The 18477-nt window shown below is 45.0% G+C and overlaps 1 protein-coding gene across 4 annotated transcripts in view; it reads right to left on the reverse strand.

Annotated features, from left to right (window-relative positions):
* Positions 1 to 200: 200 nt before the first annotated feature.
* Positions 201 to 18477, reverse strand: part of LOC125764252 (serine-rich adhesin for platelets-like) — a 41000-nt gene continuing 22723 nt past the window's right edge. For 2 of the 4 annotated variants that reach the window (XM_049428263.1, XM_049428262.1), the window contains exons 2-7: positions 16949 to 17109; positions 16620 to 16853; positions 16149 to 16529; positions 8157 to 16036; positions 7760 to 7997; positions 201 to 7660 (exon numbers count right to left, since the gene is read on the reverse strand). In XM_049428263.1, the coding sequence (XP_049284220.1) occupies positions 3923 to 7660; positions 7760 to 7997; positions 8157 to 16036; positions 16149 to 16529; positions 16620 to 16853; positions 16949 to 17109 (12632 nt within the window). In that variant the 3' untranslated portion in view covers positions 201 to 3922. Of the gene's footprint in view, positions 7661 to 7759; positions 7998 to 8156; positions 16037 to 16148; positions 16530 to 16619; positions 16854 to 16948; positions 17110 to 17272; positions 17455 to 18477 lie in introns of all 4 variants that reach the window. The other 2 variants (XM_049428266.1, XM_049428264.1) reach the window with 2 other exon arrangements.

The following is an 18477-nucleotide window of genomic DNA, read 5'->3' on the forward strand; positions in this document are numbered from 1 at the left end:
GCATCCACGGAGGAGGTAGAACACGGTTTTTATCGTCAAGCCGCCATTCTAGTAAATCGTATAGCTGTTCTTTTTTCGCAAGCTACCATTGGGTCATGAATCAAGATGAATCGTTTGCGCTAAGGATACCTAGAATTCGGTGGTAATTTCTTTTCTTGATTTATAAAAACATATCGTTGTAAAACGATAAGATAAAGATATTTCGAAAACAATAGATGAAATGTAATAAAACATACCACATCACCGCTACTGTATTCAATAAAAATCATCTGCTTTTTATTGTATTTTGATAGATTATTTTTTCATTTCTTTTTAAACATGTCCTGTGTCCTTGTGTTCCGTTTATCTGGCCCATTTGCCGCTTTACCTCGTTATGCCTATGGGGTGCTCTCTGTACAATGCATTTAGCGCCTCTGCATACTGATATTACTATGTTTTATTGATTCGTTAATTAGTGTGTAACCTTTCGTCTGCGTCATTCTTTTACGGAGAGAACTGCTAACCTGCAACTTCCCGGGCCTCTGGGGTGATGTTCCCACAGGTGTACCCTTCTCCCCCAGGGATACTCGTTTCGTTTGATCTTATCCCATCCAAAAAACCGTAATCAAATCGAAGTTACACTATGAGCAACGTGGGGATTGAACGAAACGAATTCTCCTATGAGCAAATCGGAAGGAAGGGAATAGATAATTATTGGGCCATTATGACGCCCTCATTCTAAGCATACGACTGGGTGGAAAGAGGGAGGACTGGGAGGGATTTTTGGAGTTCCTTAACAAAGTGTCTACATTGTCGTATTTTTATTATTTAATGCTTTTTTTTATACAAATCATTCACCTTATCGCGTAGTATAAGAAAAAACGTATTATGGTACGTTAAGTGATTCTTTTACTTTTCTTCTTTAAAAAAAAAACGTCAAATTCATCACCTCTGAGGGAACAACTAAAGAACGGTTCACTCTCTCTCTCTCTCTCTTTCTTACAATACAAAACGAAAAGAAAACGAACCACAGTTTTTACAGTTGCCAAAAATGCCGACAATTCCGACGTCTACTAATAAATGGTTCTAACGCTCATTAAACTTCAAGTGACGTACGGTGACTTTGAACGTGGCGCACCGCAGGAAACATCACTGGACACCCAAAATCTAGTGACTGTTTCCTATATGTTTCTTGGCATTCGGGGGGGTTTGCGTTGTCTCACTGTTGTTACACTACTGCAGTGTTCGAAATTGATCCTCGTTGCTTTATTATTGATATTCTCACACGCGTTCTGCCACCTCCACATTTGTATTTGCTCGATACTATCCAACTTGGTTTGCTTTAGCGCTTTCATATAACTGGGCATCCCCGCTCCTTTTCACTCATGTTGCTTTGTCTTTCGTTACATTAGTTTCCCACCTCGTGTTTATAAATATTAATTTAAGTTAAGTTTGAAACTAATTGATGAGCAAACAGAAGAGGCAAAAACCGAATTACCTACTTAGAAATTAATGCTTGTGGTGTGTTTGTGTCTGTCTGTCTATGAGTCCGTCCGTCGAATCTACGCTACGCACGATCCTTTTGCAAACATTCATTTACGGGACACAACGTTACCTTTTTACTAGCTTTACTGTTTCATTCATTCGTTTTTTTTTTTTTACAAATATTTGCCTTACCACATTTCTTTACTAAACAAGCTATTCCTTACTACATTTCGAACAATTGCTGAAACGTTTTGGAAAAAAAACAATCTTCAAGTTTGTTTGAATTTTCGGTTTCTATTCAAACACAATCTCTTTGTAATATTACGCCTATTTGCGTAGGCTCATCATTCCGGACAATCGCTGGTGTTTGGTGTATTGCTAAGAACATTCGCATTTCGCTCCTTAAAGCAAACATAAATTAGAGAATTTGTCACAAACTTTTGATCGAAAACTATTCAACAAAAGGGCACACATCCCGATTCGGCACGAATAACGCGTCATTGTTTCATAATGGGCGAGACTTTTTCTTTTTCGCTAAACAATATTTCACCATATTTAACCGCAAACAGCTGAAGGTTGTTTGATGCAATCTGTACCAGTTTTATTGTTTGGTTTTTGGCTTACAATGTTTCGGAAGCGTTGCCTCCGGTAACGCTTGTTTCGTTCGTAAGCACCCAGTTATCGAGACTTTTCGAGAATGAAAAGCACCCATTTCAAGGATATTCTCTTCAATATATATTTATGTATATATATATATATAGATATATAGTTTTACAACTAGCTTCTCTTTCTCTCTTTCCGGTAGCTTCTAACGTTTGTCTCTTGTTATATTATGTTCATGGTTTGTAAATTCTTCATTACTCCGGAACCGGCTGATTTGCTAGTGCTTGTATCGAGAGGCTGGTCCGTTATATTATTGATTTTGATTATTGTGTCCAGTGTGTGTAACCACTCTCGTTTGTTGTTTAAAAAGAAAATTTTCTTTTTTTTTATTTTGTTAATAAAAAACCGATAGCCATAGCAATTACCGTTTCTCTACGGTTTGTTTAAAAATTTAAGATACTTTGTCTTGTTTAAAAAGTAGTTCTCCCAAATACGTCTAGATAAAAAAACATTCCAGTTTCAGTTCAATGCCCGACAGTGCCACTTTTGCCTTTTTATGGGATGGTGTTGGCCAAGTGGAAACATAAACTGTTGTTCGTGCCTCTTCACAAAAATTAAAACATGCTGTCCAACTTGAATGTTTGAGTCTCACTCACGGAACGTTCCCTTCCCTTTTTTGTTGTTACACCATCTTTGCAATACATTCAATCAATTAATCCATTAATGTTCAAGCTACTGAAACATCACACTACAAGAATAAGGTGTTCGATATCCGTCATTCTGTGCTCCTGTGGCTCGATCTGGCGGGAGAGCTTATGTACATATGTTTTTTTTTCGTTTTGTTTTAAATGTATGCTAAGAAGTACTAGTTTATATGATCAATCATTTCACCTTAGCTAAATTACATCTTAAGTCAATATTATCGTAAACGCCACGCCCAAGTGCCTTCTTATTAGCGCTGCACTTTATTTACTGCTTCGCTCGTGTTAATGATCAACTGATCGCGTATATTCGCAAATAACCGTCCGTCCGTGTGCAGTCCCACCCATCCGCTTTGCTTACATACATTTTTCCGATCGATTTCCTGTTTGTTTTGGTTGTTCATTCACTTCTGCGCTTCTGATCGGTTGTATGCTAAAAGTGTAACCCTCTGCTCTCAGCTTTACATTTTCCATTTTTTTTTATCGCTCGTGCACCATTTTGGTTATTCCTTGGCAGTTGTTATCCTGGTTCATTGTAACACTCTTTTCGATTTGAGATCTTACTGGTCGGGGTTTATGTTGGAGCGTGATTCCCTCAGTAGAAATCAGGTACGGGTGCAAATAAAATAATGGATACAAGTGAACATCCGCGGTAAAAACAAAAAGACCGAACTGTTCGTAATAATTGAACTAAAATGTGTTACACAATTCTTCCACGAAGCTAATGAAAATACTATACAATAAATTTGCGTACTGTACACGTTTGTTCTATCGTTTTGTTTGTTTCAAATTCCACGAAGCACTGTGAAGCTGAACATAAACGATTGGTTTTGTTGTTCTGCCGATCTCAAAAGCACCAATCCATGACTTAAATTCTTTAGACTATGGATGAATAGTTTTGATCTGTTATAGCATTTAAAATTTCGACTCATTGCTATACTATTAGTGTTGTGTTTTCACTGCAAATAACACGTTGTTTCGGGAAAAGCAGTATATAGAAGAGTAAAACAAAGGGATGAAACGCACCCAAAAATCCGTTGCTCCATTGTCCAGAGGCGACACATTGTGGAAAATATGTTGTGATCGGTACACTTCACAAATGAGATTATCAGCTGTCACATATCCGCGATCATTTAGCTTGCGATGGAAAGTTGTCAAGATTTTATGATCGTCTTCAGCGGATCTCCATCGGATGCGTTCACACCGAAGTGATGATTCGTCACACCGAGCAAACTACCACTGGTGCTGCTACTTCCGGAGCTTACCGTACCGCTGAGCGTGCTCCCGGTGGTGCTGCTACTCAGGCTACTGATGGTGCTGTTATTGCTGTTGCTACTGCCACTGCTACCCGGGCCCATCGGACTACCATCGTCCGGCGATACACCAACCATGGGCGATGGACAGTCAGTGGGATACTTTCGTTTCATGCCCACGTGCTGCTGGACGGCCGGCATTGATGACGCTTGTTGACGTGGGTGCGACTGTGGGTGCGTCACCGGATGATGGTTCGAGACCGGCGCTTCTGGGTGCTGATGGTGAATCGCACCCAAAAGTGATGGATTGACCGAGTTTCCTAGTCCACCCGATAGCGGACTATCGGGCAGGAAGGAATGATCGAGCGAGTAGTGTAAGGAACCGTCCGTTTCGTTGCTTTGCAGATTCAAGATACTATCGATCGCATTCTGCACCTGTCGGTTGATGTCTTCCTCAAAGTTTGGCATACCCATCGTATCGAACGAGATATGGTTAAACTGGTGAAGATCATGGATTGTTTGCTGATGGTGTTGTGCATGATGAAGATGATGATGGTGTTGGTGATGATGTTGCTGTTGCTGCTGTTGCTGCTGTTGTTCCTGCTGTTGTTGTTGGTGATGTTCATGGAAGGATGGTTCTTCCTCTCCCATCATGCCCGTTGGCATGTGGAGTGAATCTTTACCTCCTATCGTGATCGGTTCATTCATTACAGCTCCCGCGCCACTATTATGCTGATGGTGATGGCTATGCACGGAATTGATTACTGGCGTTCTACTGCTTTCATCAATACCGTGATGCTGATGCGATGCGTGATGTTCAGATGGGTCCAAGCCTAGAAGATCACGATCGAGATAGTTGATTTTATTGTGATCATTGTTACTACTAAGACGGGTGCTACTACTACCACCACCAACACCATCACCACCACAGAGAATAAGATTATTAGTTGCATCGTCGCCCGGAATAGGACCGGTGTTTGAGCCACCACCATGCATCAGATCATTTGCTTCGTTGAAACAATTCTTATTTCCTTTACGTCCAACACCAACCACTGCACCGGGGGCAGATGATGCTCCGTCCACTACCGGATGCATATGATGGTGCGGATGATGGTTGTGGCTGTGATGATGAGGCAAACTATGGGAAATGTGATTGTGCGATATGTGATTAGGATGCAAAAGATGCTGCTGCTGCTGATGATGATGATGATGCAGTTGTTCCTCTTGTTGCTGCCCATGATGGGAATGGTGATGGGGCAATGGGTCCGTTTCACTAGAATCTCCCCCATTGTCCAGTATGCCCGAGCTACAGATGCTGTTAAGATTGTTTAGGCTTAGGCTAAGATTAGTTTCTAGCATATCTAGCACACTTCCATGATGGTGATCAACATCTTCTGCCGTAGCGGATGCCAGCAAGATATCACCGTTCCACGACGTTCGTTTGGACACTCCGTGATGATGATGATGATCATGGTGATGGTTGATGTTGTTATTGTTATTACTGTGATTGTTATTGTTGCTCATTCTACCCAGCATGATAATGTTAGTTGCTGTCGACAGCCCGTCATCGTCACCATCCACCTGACCGACCAGCGGATTGCCGTTGGCACCATTTCGACAGTTACCAATTATAACCCCACCAGAACTAATTCCTCTACAATCACCAACACCACCACCACCACCGGTACCGACACTAGATACTATTGAGCCACATCCAATATGGATGTCGGTGCTACCAATACTGTTGTTACTACCATTGTTTACAAGTATGTGATCGTTACCTTGAACGGGTTTCTGTATCGAACCGTTTGAGCTGACCGTTCCCATTGGCTGCATTTGGGAACTTGCTGTGCTGGGCGGTTCACTGTTTCCGGTACACTCCATCAACCATCGATGGTCATCACCTTTCACATTAGCTCTGCTGCTATCGTCGAGCTGTTTATCGTTGCGACCAAGTGACATACACTGCCGCTTATTAGGACTTATCGATTCATTTTCCGACGATTCATTGGAATACAAAATCCCACCAGTTGTGCCAATGCCCGCTGAACTGCCACCGCTCGTAACTGCACCCGTCCAGTGTCGTTTCTGTGTTCCACCGCTAGATGAATGCTGCTGTTGAAGAACGTCGAAGCTGCTAGCCGATGTTTTGTGCAAGAATGAATCGGAGGTCGATTCCTCTTCTTCTTGTGATGATTGAAACACGGAAGCGGACCAGTGACGAGATGCTATCATATCTTCCGCTTTCTCGCTCATCCCAGATGCTCTTGGTTCGGCAGCAGTGGAACCACTACCACCACCATGGCGTGATAGACTTTCACAACCACCGAACAATGCGTCTAACCGCGTTTCGACACTTTTCGTCGAAGAGCCTCCACAAACTTCGGCACTACCAGTTGCTGCTGTGCTTCGCTGATGGTTATTCAAGAATTCGGTTAACGGAGAATCGACCCGAGACGCTGCACACGATGGTTTGTCGTCTGCAGTTGCGTTGAACAACTGTTCTAACTGTTTATCAACACTCTTGGAATCGTTCGAGTGAAAAATTTCGTGGATTTCTTCTTCTGTTGTTTTTCTTCTTCCTGACGGATCGATGTTAAGATTAGGAATAGTATTGTTACATCCTATCCGGACACTTCCACTGTCTACTTCATTCGTGCCATTCCCGTCGCTGCTACCGGTGAAGTAGGTAAGATCCTTTGGGAAACACATCCACTCATCATAAGCCGAATCGTTCTGATCCACCGAATGCTTTGTGGAGGTGAGTTGAGCTGTTACAATGGATGAACCAGTTTCACATGACGATTGCAGCTGATTGTTATCAGCCCTCGTATTCTCTGCTATACAATTCTTTTGCTCCGATGGTAAGTGTACCTGATTGAAATAGCGCAACGTTGGTGGAGCTGTTGATGTTACCATTGCTGATGATGTACCGTGAAGCGGGTTAGTTGTATTGTCACGCTTTTTCTCTTCATTCACGCTCCCACCGTCCGTCTTCTTCATGATGAAGCTTGGTGTGATTTCACTTTCAATATCGTCGTAACTATTCGCCACTGTCTGGGCATTCTTTTTGAACACATCACTCCAAGGGGTGCGCACGCAGGTGTTATTTCGATTGAAATTAACTGTTTCTTGCTTAACAACTGTAGACTGTATCTGCCCCGTAGAATGCATGACGGTGGTAGAGCTATTGGTCTTTTGGAATGTGCTCTGAACAGATGTTTCGCTAGTCGATAAAGACTGACACACCAATGTGCTTGATCGTACCGTTTCTGTTACACTGGCATTCACATTTGGTGGTCCATTTACGCAAACGGACGAGTCAGATGTATAGGTAGCGTCACTGCACAAATCCGGTCTACGTGAACTGCCTGAACTCATACCGTTACCGGGAACTTCTGGCAGCGTTAGTGGTAGAATCGGTGAATCGCTTTGGTGCGGCGTGGAGGAACCTTCTTTGCATTTAGGTTTCTCTTCATCGGATGATGAAACACATATCACGTCCTCTGCACCGTCCTTCGAGGGCAAAGCGAGAATTTCGGCCTCTCGAAGATGCTCTTGCATTTCTTCGATCTCTTGTGTTATGTCTGCCTTAAAAAGTTTGTTCACCAGCATCAATTCCGAAGTGCGTACTTCACGCTGTTGAAATGGACGAAAACAAAAACAAATTACAAAAATAATCAAACCACATTCATCAATCCAATACACATTAACACTTCCGCGTTCGATTCTGCTTACCATCGATTCATTGATCATTAACCGTTGATAGCGACTGAGCATCGTTCGGAATGCTTCCGGGAACCATTCGGCCGTCGTCTCAAACTGTAATTCCTCCTCCTCATTCTCTTCACACTTCTCCTCGTACATGCAATGGTAGCGTATCAGTCGCTTGATGGCATCTTGCTTGCTACCGAACGGTGTGTTTGTGTCCGGTTTCGTGCAAGCATCCTGATCTTTCTGAATTTGAATTTCAAACCTTTTTAACGGTCAAATTAGTGGAAAGCAAACGAATGGAAAACAAAAGAGATCGAAAGAAATATTAGTACATTATGCAACAATAGATAACCTCAACAATCTCATCTATAATGACCGTTGATATTATAAATAGAAAAGTGAAAAGCAATATCACACTCACAAACTTGCACGCGGTACTTTTACAGCAGGACTATTTGGTACGTTTGTCGTAATGTACGTCATCGGGGTGGATGGAGAAGTACCCGCAGGAGCGGCGATAATAACGGCCGGTGTGATTGAATTGTTATTCATCGTCGAAGCAGCCACAACGGCCGAAGAGAGAGCATTTGCCGTTGTTGTTGTCGTTGGAAAAGACGCCACCGTTGCCATTGTTGTTAGTGTAGTTGACGTGTTTGAACTAGTCACCGTTACACTGCTGCTACCGTTGATGACCGGCAAAGGTACGCTACCACTATTACCACCAGTACTGAATGGAAGCGTGCTGCTACTGCTGACACTGGACGGAACCAACGGAGGTGGTAATGCAGACGTTGTAGGGGATCCTGTTGATGATACAGATGTGCGCAATGGAGCAATTGCAGCCATCGCGGGAGAGGAAGTGGAGGTCGCGATTCCTGGTTGGACCGAAGTTGGAGTTATAAGAACACTACCAGCTTGAGCTTGTAACTGTTGCTGTTGTTGCTGCAGCTGCTGTTGTTGAATTCTGGCAGCAGTTTGTGCAATCATTTGAGGTGACCCACTCAAAATTGCATGTGATCCACCGACGATCACAATTGAAGAGTTACCATGGCCAGCAGCACTAGTCAACGTTTTTAGCTGACCACCGCCGGGAAGTGTGGCGACCAGTGGCGGAGGAACGGGTGTGTTGGAACGATTCGTACTGTTTAACGTAACCGAAGCAGACATCTGATTTGCTACAATCGATTGTTGATGGTTTACGATTGTACTAGCCGAGCTGCTACCGCTACTATTGCTTTCATGTTTGTTAATTAATGATCCTCCTGGCGCATTCACCTGTTGCGGCGTCGTTGGTACAAGCGTATGCAACGGAGGCATTACAGAAGCGTTCGTCTGTGCAGGACCACCGGTGGATAGCATGATGTGTTTCGGCACGATCGTTCCTGCTGGTACAGTGATGTTTTTGGCAACACTACCATTATTGGGGACCGATGCAGCCGTCGTTGTCGAGTTGACTGATTTAAGAACCTGTTGATTGGAACCAGAAGTCGGCGGATGCTGCAGTGTCGAGGTTATTGGAATGATCGTAGTGGTCTGCTTATTTAAGGCAACACTAGCACCTGTTCCAAATTTCTGTACATTACCGACGCTTTGCATCGGCAAGGTACTGCTTGTGATCGTAATGGACATCGACGAGTGAGCCACAGATGGTGCAACGCTTGTAATTGCGCCCGACGATAGGACACTCATGTTAGGGCCCGCTGTCGATGCCATTGGTACAAGGATATCATGTTTCCCGATGATCTGGGGCGATGTAACTGAAACACCACTACCAACGGCACCACCTTGAAAGATAGTCGTACCACTGCTAGGTGTAACAGTGGTCGATGTTATTATTGCCTGTTGAGATTTCTGCTCCATGCCGGTGTTGGGAACAGAGCCTGCTATTGTGTCACTGTGACTTTGGCTGTTACTGATCGGTGTAGGTGGGGGCGGAATTGCCTGTTGCGTAGTTGAACTGGCAAAAGTATGCCCAGTTGGGATGGTTTGAATAATCTTTCCAGACGATAAAATCTTTTGCTGTTCCATAAACAATCGTTGCAGAACGTTACAAATTTCCTTGTCCGACATTGTGTGCAAATTTTTTATCGAGGGCAACGGTTTGTTATGGATCGGATTTGAAGGATCAAACTCCGCAGGAATCAAGAGTGATGACAAAAGATTCTTGTTTTGCAGTTTGGTCGATAGTTGCTGAATCTGCTGTTGCACGCTCTTTAAATGTTGCTGCTTCTGAGGAGTCAACTGAATTGTTTGTACCCGTGGTACCACAGTTGGAGTTCCCACCGCTATCGGAGTACTGCTGCTCAGTGATGCAGGGCCGGGTACCATTGAATTCACACTGACCAATGGAGGCATTTGTTGTTGTGGTGCTGAATTCAAAAGTTGTTGTTGCTGTGCAGCATTAGTTCTGCCCTTTTTGACTGGTGTCGCAGTAACGGTTATGTTATTGTTGGAGGAATTTGTTGCAGTTACTGTAGTTGATCCAATCGTACCTTTCACAACCATTGCCAAGGTGGTAGGTGTTTTCATTGCTTGATGTTGTTGTGGATGAACTTGGGCAACCAATGGTGGCTGTACAGGTTGTTGTACCTGTTGTATTTGCTGCTGCTGCTGTTGTTGTTGTTGTTGTTGTTGTAGTTGCTGCTGTTGCTGATGTTGTTGCTGTTGTTGTTGAAGTTGTTGCTGCTGTTGTTGTTGATGCTGTTGCTGCTGTTGTTGATGCTGCTGCTGTTGTTGCTGATGTTGTTGCTGCTGCTGTTGTTGGTGCTGCTGATGGTGTTGCTGTTGTTGCAGACTGTTGGTAACAAAGTTGTTTGGATTCACTGTACCCACTATTTTGGTGCCTATCTTAGTACCATTCTCTGCAAGTATTGGTTGTGCATGCTGACCAGGCTGAAGTACAACACTCGCAGGATAACCACTGGCCATGGTGTTAACTTTAATTACCGTCGACTTCGAAGGACTGGCAGATGGTTGTGTTTTATCCTGTTTTTTCGATCGATTGCGTTTCGGTTTTTCCTTCACGATCGTTCCGGTATTCGTGGCAGTGACGTTGTTCGAATTTGTTACGTTACTACTGTTACTTATTACTTTCGAGTTCATATTATTGCCTCCCGGGTTAATAATGATTTGCGATCCCGCTTTGCTTGTTTGATTATTTGTCTGTTGCTGCTCTACAGTCGTTTGCGAACTGGTCATACCCTTCTGGACTGTTGTCGTAGATGACGTAGAAGATTGAGAGGGTTGTTGCGATTGGGTCATTGTCGGTGTTGGTCTTGTTTCACTTGACTGCGTCACTTGACCGATGTTGTTGAAGTGAATTTGTCCTTGCATCAGGCATTGTGCCAACTGTTGTGCGTTGATTCCAGTCGGCACGATCAACACACGCTCCATCGGTCCAAGAGCGGCCGTAGTTTGCCCTGGACTTAACTGCGTAATCTGATTAGTTAATGTGTTCAGGGAGAACAGCTGTTGATTAGGCCCAACTTTCGGTAGCTCTACAAGCTTTGGTGCATTCGGGTTGACTAAAACCGTTTGTTGTTGTTGTTGTTGCTGCTGCTGCTGTTGCAGTTGGGATTGAGCCGCTAACGATTGCTGCTGATTCAATACTGGTTCGATGCTCGTTTCTGATTTACGAACATGCTTAAGATTTTGTAGCTGGGACTGTTGCGTGTGAACCAAATGTGTCTGGTTGTTGCCACTAGCAGTCTGTATGTGTTGTTGCATGGTTGGCGTTGTGGTAGATGGCTGCGACACAAAGGCTGATGAGGCCGTTTGTTGCTGTAAAAACTGCTGTTGTTGCATCTGTTGCTGATGTTGTTGCATTTGCTGTTGTTGGTGTTGTAACTGCTGTTGTTGTTGCAGCTGTTGTTGCTGATGTTGTTGCAGCTGTTGTTGTTGTTGTTGTTGTTGAAGTTGAAGCTGTTGATGACCAGTTTGAATAGTAACAGTTGTGGTGCCCTGCGTTTTCTGCTGCACCTGTCCACTAACAGCGGCAACATTTTTGTTTTGTTGTTGCGAAGGATGTGCCGACACCACGATCTGATGGTGTCCTGGTGCTGGTTGCTGTGTAATGGGTAATGCTGTCGTATGCTGTTGCTGAATAGGAGCAATATTGGCCGATATGGCACTGTTTGCTAGCGTGACTTGCGGTTTGGATGGCTCATTTACCAACGTGATATTACCCAAGGCACCAGACAGGATAGCCTGCAGGATAGTTTGGGATTCAGGAGTTTGCGGTTGATTTATGTCGTGCTTTAAAATGAGCTGGCCATTTTCTGCTAACGATAAACTTAAACTACCCGTCAGTTGAGAAAGTATTCCTTGTGCCGTTGTAACTGGTGGTGGCGGCGCTGCGGGCTGCTGTATTAATGATGTTGGCGTGATGGACGTTTGATTCAACTGTACTGTAGGTGTTGCCACGACCGATGGCTGCTGCTGCTGTGTGGTGAACACTACACCTCCTCCTCCAGCTATGACGTTCGATTGTATCGAAGTTGGTACCGACTGAATCGCATGCGATTGTTGTGGCTGTTGTTGATGCTGCGATACGGAGCCTCCGCCCATCGTAGAATGAATAGTATGGCTCTGTTGTTGCTGCGGTGTTTGAATTTGACTCTGAATTGTGACAGTCGATTGCGGTTGAGTAACCGAAGACTGCATTTGGGTAAGACTCTGATATTGAGCGCCAACCGTGTTCACCACTTTACTGTCAATGATCGGAGTAATTTGTATTTGGTTGTTGATGGTGCCACCCTTAACTGCCTTATTCTGGTTGGCTGTTGTACCATCAACTTGTGAAATTTGAATATTTCCTATCTGCGTTGGTACCGCACTGGTCGTACCAATCGTGTCGAACGATTTTTCTAGCTTTTTCCCGTTCTTCTTATTCATTGCTGTACCACCTTGATTGCTATTGGCGATTGTGACTGACTTCTTCTTCGGAGAGGGTGAGGGAACGGATAATATTTTACTACTGTTCGTCGATATCACAATGGAAGTAGACGTCGTTGTTCCTACAGAGGATGCTGATGCAGTTGTCCCACTGAGCGGTGCCATTGTCGTTAACATTTGTTGGTGTTGCGATGTGGGTACTATGGATGCTGATACAATGTTGGATGATTTTGAAGACGGAGCGACAAGATGCGGCTGTGCTTCCGCCATCAGCTGATTCTGTATTTCGTTGATTTGGCTCTGCAGTGTGGGCGTTACTTGCGTATTATTTAGAACGTTATTCATCAAACTGTTCACACATATCGTATTGCTCTGTTGCATGCTGTTGGCATTTGAAGTGGCCATCGAAGATGTTGTTGTAGTACTAATGGCCTGTACGCTAGCTGTTGGAGCAACGGTTGCAATGTTAACAACTTTCGAATCATCACTAGCTCCAAATCTTGGCAACGAGACCGTATAAGAAGCCTGCCCGGAAGTAGAGTCACTCGCCGGATCGATCGTGATCATGAATGAAGGCGCATCCTGTTGCTGCTGTCCCGTCATAGCACTGGAACTGACACCTGCAGTCGTTTGACCAGGCTGGGCACAACTGACGTCAGATGACACTTTTTTCTCTTGTGACCTGTCCATACCAGATGTAGGTATCGATATCGTGTAAGGAAGTTCTACATTCTCCGACCCAACGGTGGATGGTATTGTGATCATGATATCACTTCCAGTTCCTGCTGCACCCGATTGGTTTGTCACAATGCCAGGCGGTTGATGATGTTGGTGCTGAGATTGTACAAGCACTTGTCCTGGTTGCGCTCCAGCATTAACCAACGAGGTGGACGACATAATATCCTTTACAGGATGTTGTTGCCCTGCAGACCCACCACCAACAGAGTTACCGGTAGCGTTTAGCGACTCATTATGTTGTATCACAATATTTGAAGGATATTCTACTCCAACCGTTGGATGATTGCTAGTGGTGGCCAGTAAAGGTGGTGGTTCATCTGTGTCCATCAAATCATCATCATCGATGCCGATGCCAGAGATTTTCATCAGATTTGCCAAATCTAACTTCCCCGTAGGTGTGTGCGTGTTGCTGTACGACGAAGGAGAGCTGGGTGATGTTAGTCGTTCTGCAGCCGTCGTTGTCGTTGTCGGAGTGCTGGTAGGAATTGGCACTTGGCTTACAGTTGGCGTACTTGGTTGAACAATCATCGGTGCTGCTGTAGCGACTGGTGGTGGTATTGGTTTGACCTTTTTCTTATTCCGACGTTCCTTTTTTGGTTTTTCTACCTCAATTCGTGTTGTCGGTAAAGATAGTGCTGCCGGTGGTGGAGGAAGCTGATTCGATTGTTGAATAGACACTGACGCACTTGGTTGCTGAAGGGTTGCATTTTGGTGATTGAAAATTTGCTGTTGCTGTGCTGAGATAGCCTGTGCATGAATCTGTGCCTTTATACCGTCAGTAACGATCACTTGCTGACCGGTGGCAGTCGTTAGAATGGGAGTTCCCGCATGATGGTTATGGTTTCTTAGCGTGTCCGTCGGAACTGTGGGAATAATTTGAGCAGTTTGAATCTGTCCGTCTATCGTTGAAGCGGTCAAGATTTGTTGTCCACCTGTCTGATGCTGCTGCTGTTGCTGTTGTGCAACTTGAGTTTGTTGCGTTTGCGGTGTACCCTGAGCGTTCACAGTAATTGTATTGGGCGCGGTTCCGGGAGCAGCAGTAAATTGAATATTTTGAGCGTTTACAACGATTTCCCCGGTCGGTGCTGAACCTGGGGCAGCTCCTGGTGTGGAAGATGGGGACACAAACGTTGCACCTCCAGGTCCCGTGGCAAGCTGCAAATTCACGCTGCCCAGCTGGTTCAGGTTGATGTTTTGATTTTGAATTCCAAAACTACCGACGCTTGCTTGTTGGAATTGCGCTGGCAGAGACGTGGTCAGCAGCTGCCCATTGAGACCATTTGGCATCTGAATCTGTGCTAAATTTCCGTTCAGCTGAAGATTCTGTATCTGCGCAACACCTTGGCTTAACAGATGTTGATTAATCGCGGCTGTTATTTGCTGCGGTTGCCTCTGTCCCTGTAACCCTTGAATCTGCGTTAACGGCACACCTTGGTTTGTCTTCAGTCCGGATATGTTCTGCTGCACCAGATTACCCTGGGACGAAACAATAAACGTTGGCGTTGTTGCCAGTTGCATCGTCCCATTGGCGTTCAGTATTCGAAGCACCTGCTGCGGTTGAGGCTGTTGCAGCTGGGGTCGGGTATTGTGAATCACCAAGCTCGGGGCAGCTAGCTGCGGGGTCGGCGGACGCAGTATTAGCTGTACCCCTTGCGGTGTATTCTGTTGTACCAACACCGGCATTTGGTTAAGCAACAATGGCTGAGCGTTAATGTTTCCCGTCGGTAGAATGATGGAACCATTCTGTGCTGCTGCTGTGGCGGTTTGTTGCGTCGGTGCTCCTGGCTGTTGTGATCCCGCTGGCTGTGTTGTCGTGGTAACCATTTGTCCGTGTACCTGCGCCGTGTTGAGCGCGGAACCCTGCGATTGGGGAGTCGCTGTCGTCGTAAAATGCACTTGTGTAGCACCACCGGCACTCACGACAGTACCCGCTTGGGAAACCTGTATCTGCGCCGGCAGCTGCGATACGACAGTCGGCAAGGACACCGAAGTGACCGTTTTCGGCTGCGTTACAATCGTTTTGGAGCCGTGTACTACGGGGGTGGAGCCGTAACTAGAAACAAATGCCGTCGCCTGATGGGGACTTTGCTGATGATGCACGGACATCGGTGTAGCAGAAGAAACGGACGATGACGATGATGTCGAAGATGTGGGCGAAACTGAAGGCGTAACAGTGGCTGGCTTTGGAAGTATCTGTTGTGGTCCTTTGTTGTGATGTTTCACATTAGCAATATTGCCACCGCTTCCCGTACCGGCTGACGGGGAACTCTGCAGTCCAGTACCAGTTATAACTAAGCCACCGGTAGACGTAACACAGGCCGTAGAAGCAGACGACGGTATCGCGCTCGATGCAACGGAAGTAGCGGCAGTTATGATGTGTTGCTGTACAAACTGTTGCTGGTGCGACGGTGATTGCTGAATGGCATGAAGCTGCTGCGCCTGTATCGCCTGCAGCGGTATGTGTTGCTGAACGTTTGTTTGGTTTAGCTGATGCTGCTGTTGGGGACTGGGTTGGGATACGATCGTTGTTGTATGGCGCCCGCTCTGCTGCTGAAGCTGGTGATGCTGCTGTGTTAGTGCAGCCGCCGTGGCAGGTTGCGACTGGGTTATTGCAAACTGGGAACCTTGGAAAATTTGCACTATTTGATTACCGGTGCCCACAACAGGATACTGGAAATGGAGGTAAACCAAACATTTATTAGAAAAAAACTGTTCATCACTTCAAAACACACCAAATCACGATCTCTTTTTGTACGTTCGCAATATGTTTTACGAAACTTACCTGTTGAATGATAGGCTGTGGTGTCGGCGGCCTCAGTTGTGTCGCTCCACCCAGGCTAGTCGCGCTGGATGACCCAGCGGCCACATTACCTCCTGTGCCGTTTCCGGTAGTGAGCAGTATCGAGCCACCGTTCGGGCTTGCGATCGGACTGGGGCTTGCAATCGGGCTTCCAACGAAAGATACCGAGGCGTGATGCTGCTGGTATGGATTCTGCTGCTGCTGCTGGTTCTGTTGCAATGCTTTTTTCGCCGCTTTCGGGCTACTGGCGGAGGGCAATGTTCCATGTCCATGGCCTGCATGTGACTGTTGGAGGAGGTGATGGTGGTGTTGTTGCTGATGTTGCTGTTGAATAGCACTAACCGAGGACGATTTGCGACCCTTCTATGGAATGCATGAGGTAGGATAGAGCATACACAAAAATGATCAACATTAGTTCCAAATACCGACGGATTTTTTTGCTCTGAACCGTACCTTATTAAGTGAAATGTTGTTCGAACCGACTAGAGTCGTATTGAACTCATTTCCAGGCGTCGTCGAGATGCTGTAGGTCGTAGCGCCCGCAGGAGACTGCGTGGGACTCGGACGGTACACAACTGTTCCGGCATTTGGACTGGTACTATTGCTCAGTACTTGCTGCTGCTGAACGAGAGCAGACTGTTGTTGACTAAATGATTGACGTCGTCCTGCTACACCTGTTTTGCGATCCTAAAACAAACAAAGCAATTTGTTTTGGTTAGCACCCAAACAAGAATTATTTTTCCTGAGGTGGACACAGATCATCGTGTCCTTTCAATACTTACTTGCTCCTGAGTCACATTACCGATGGTGCTGTTGGTCACCAGCAGAATATCCTGTTGCTGAGAAAACGGTGACTGCGAAGGTGACGGCTGCAACCGAGGGCTTGCTGGTATCGATGGCGACGGGCTCGGTGTTAGAAATGGACCCGGAGGAGACAAAATACCTTAAGTATAGAAAAAATAAAATTATTCCAATGTCAAAAAACAAACAAAGATATGCAATAAAAGGACAAAAAAAAATGATAAGGATTCCGGGGAGTTTTGAGTAAAACCATAAACAAACAGAAGGTGCTAAATGCGTTTGCCAAGGTTTATATCACTTTTTACCGAATATCATCTTTTCATCGCAGCCGGAAGCCGTCTTCCGCCAGGAATGAGATGGAAGGATGACACTTCACTTGCATATCACTTGCACAATTTTCTTTTTCTTGTAAATATAGGTATTAATACGATGCTATTTGCATTCTGTTGCCACACTACTTTGCTAACACATAATTTCACATTTCACGCTAGAAAAACGTACATAAAATAATCACATTTAATTACACCTTTATGACTCATTGAGTCAGTTTTGTATTTTTCGTTTGTTTTGAAATCTTTAACAATAGCTACACACATATTTACGCATAAATATGCAAACTTTTAATTTTCCTAATATATTTCCACACATCGGTCATTACCGATCTCACACTCCTTTTACTAAAGTCACAACATTCACTGAAAGTAAAAAAGTTGACATTACTACCATCGTGTCGAAGGACCAACTTTTATCGATTGATGATGGTTTCTTTATGGTTCGGTTTCACACGCGTGTGACTGTGGGATTTCCTTCTTCGAAACAACAACAAACACTGTATCACACGAGAGAACACAACACGCACACACACGCACCAGACTGTGCAATAATACTAACCAAACGAAAATTTGAAAACACTTCTTTCATCACGGTGTGTTAGCACAACAAAACACGAAACCCCTGTTGTAACAAAAAGCAGTCACAAATTTGCGTATACAGCAAAACGATAATCAAAATTAAATATAGTATCCTTTTTCTTTTGGCCCCATTCTTTCGCGGAGAAAGCGCCAACCGGAGAGCATTAAAAACGCGAAACAAAACCACGAGTTGTGATCGTTACACATAATCGGAAGAGATTGGAACACTTTTTTTTTGCATTGAAATTCTCTCACTCATTCGAGCGCGCGCGCCTTTCGTGCAGGACGAACGAGCGGTTTGGGTTGTACACAAAACAGTAATAAAATGTGTCGTTCCTGGTGGATCCTTTCTCTGCAAAAAGCACGCAGCAAACACTCGGGGCACATCCTTTCTGTTCTACACTGCTCTTTTCTTCCGGATGCTAAAGTATGTGTATCGCGTGACACCCTTCTAAAAATCCGGCGTTAATGTCGTTGTCTTTGGTGAAAAGAGAGCTGAAGCGAGAGAGCGCGCGCACGCGGGTCGAATTTCCCATTTTTCCCGATGGGTTGGGATCACGCGCGTATCACGCGAGAGCGCAACAGGGAGCGCTCACGCT

The sequence above is a fragment of the Anopheles funestus genome, chromosome 2RL (assembly GCF_943734845.2).
Source record: "Anopheles funestus chromosome 2RL, idAnoFuneDA-416_04, whole genome shotgun sequence".
NCBI lineage: Eukaryota > Metazoa > Arthropoda > Insecta > Diptera > Culicidae > Anopheles > Anopheles funestus.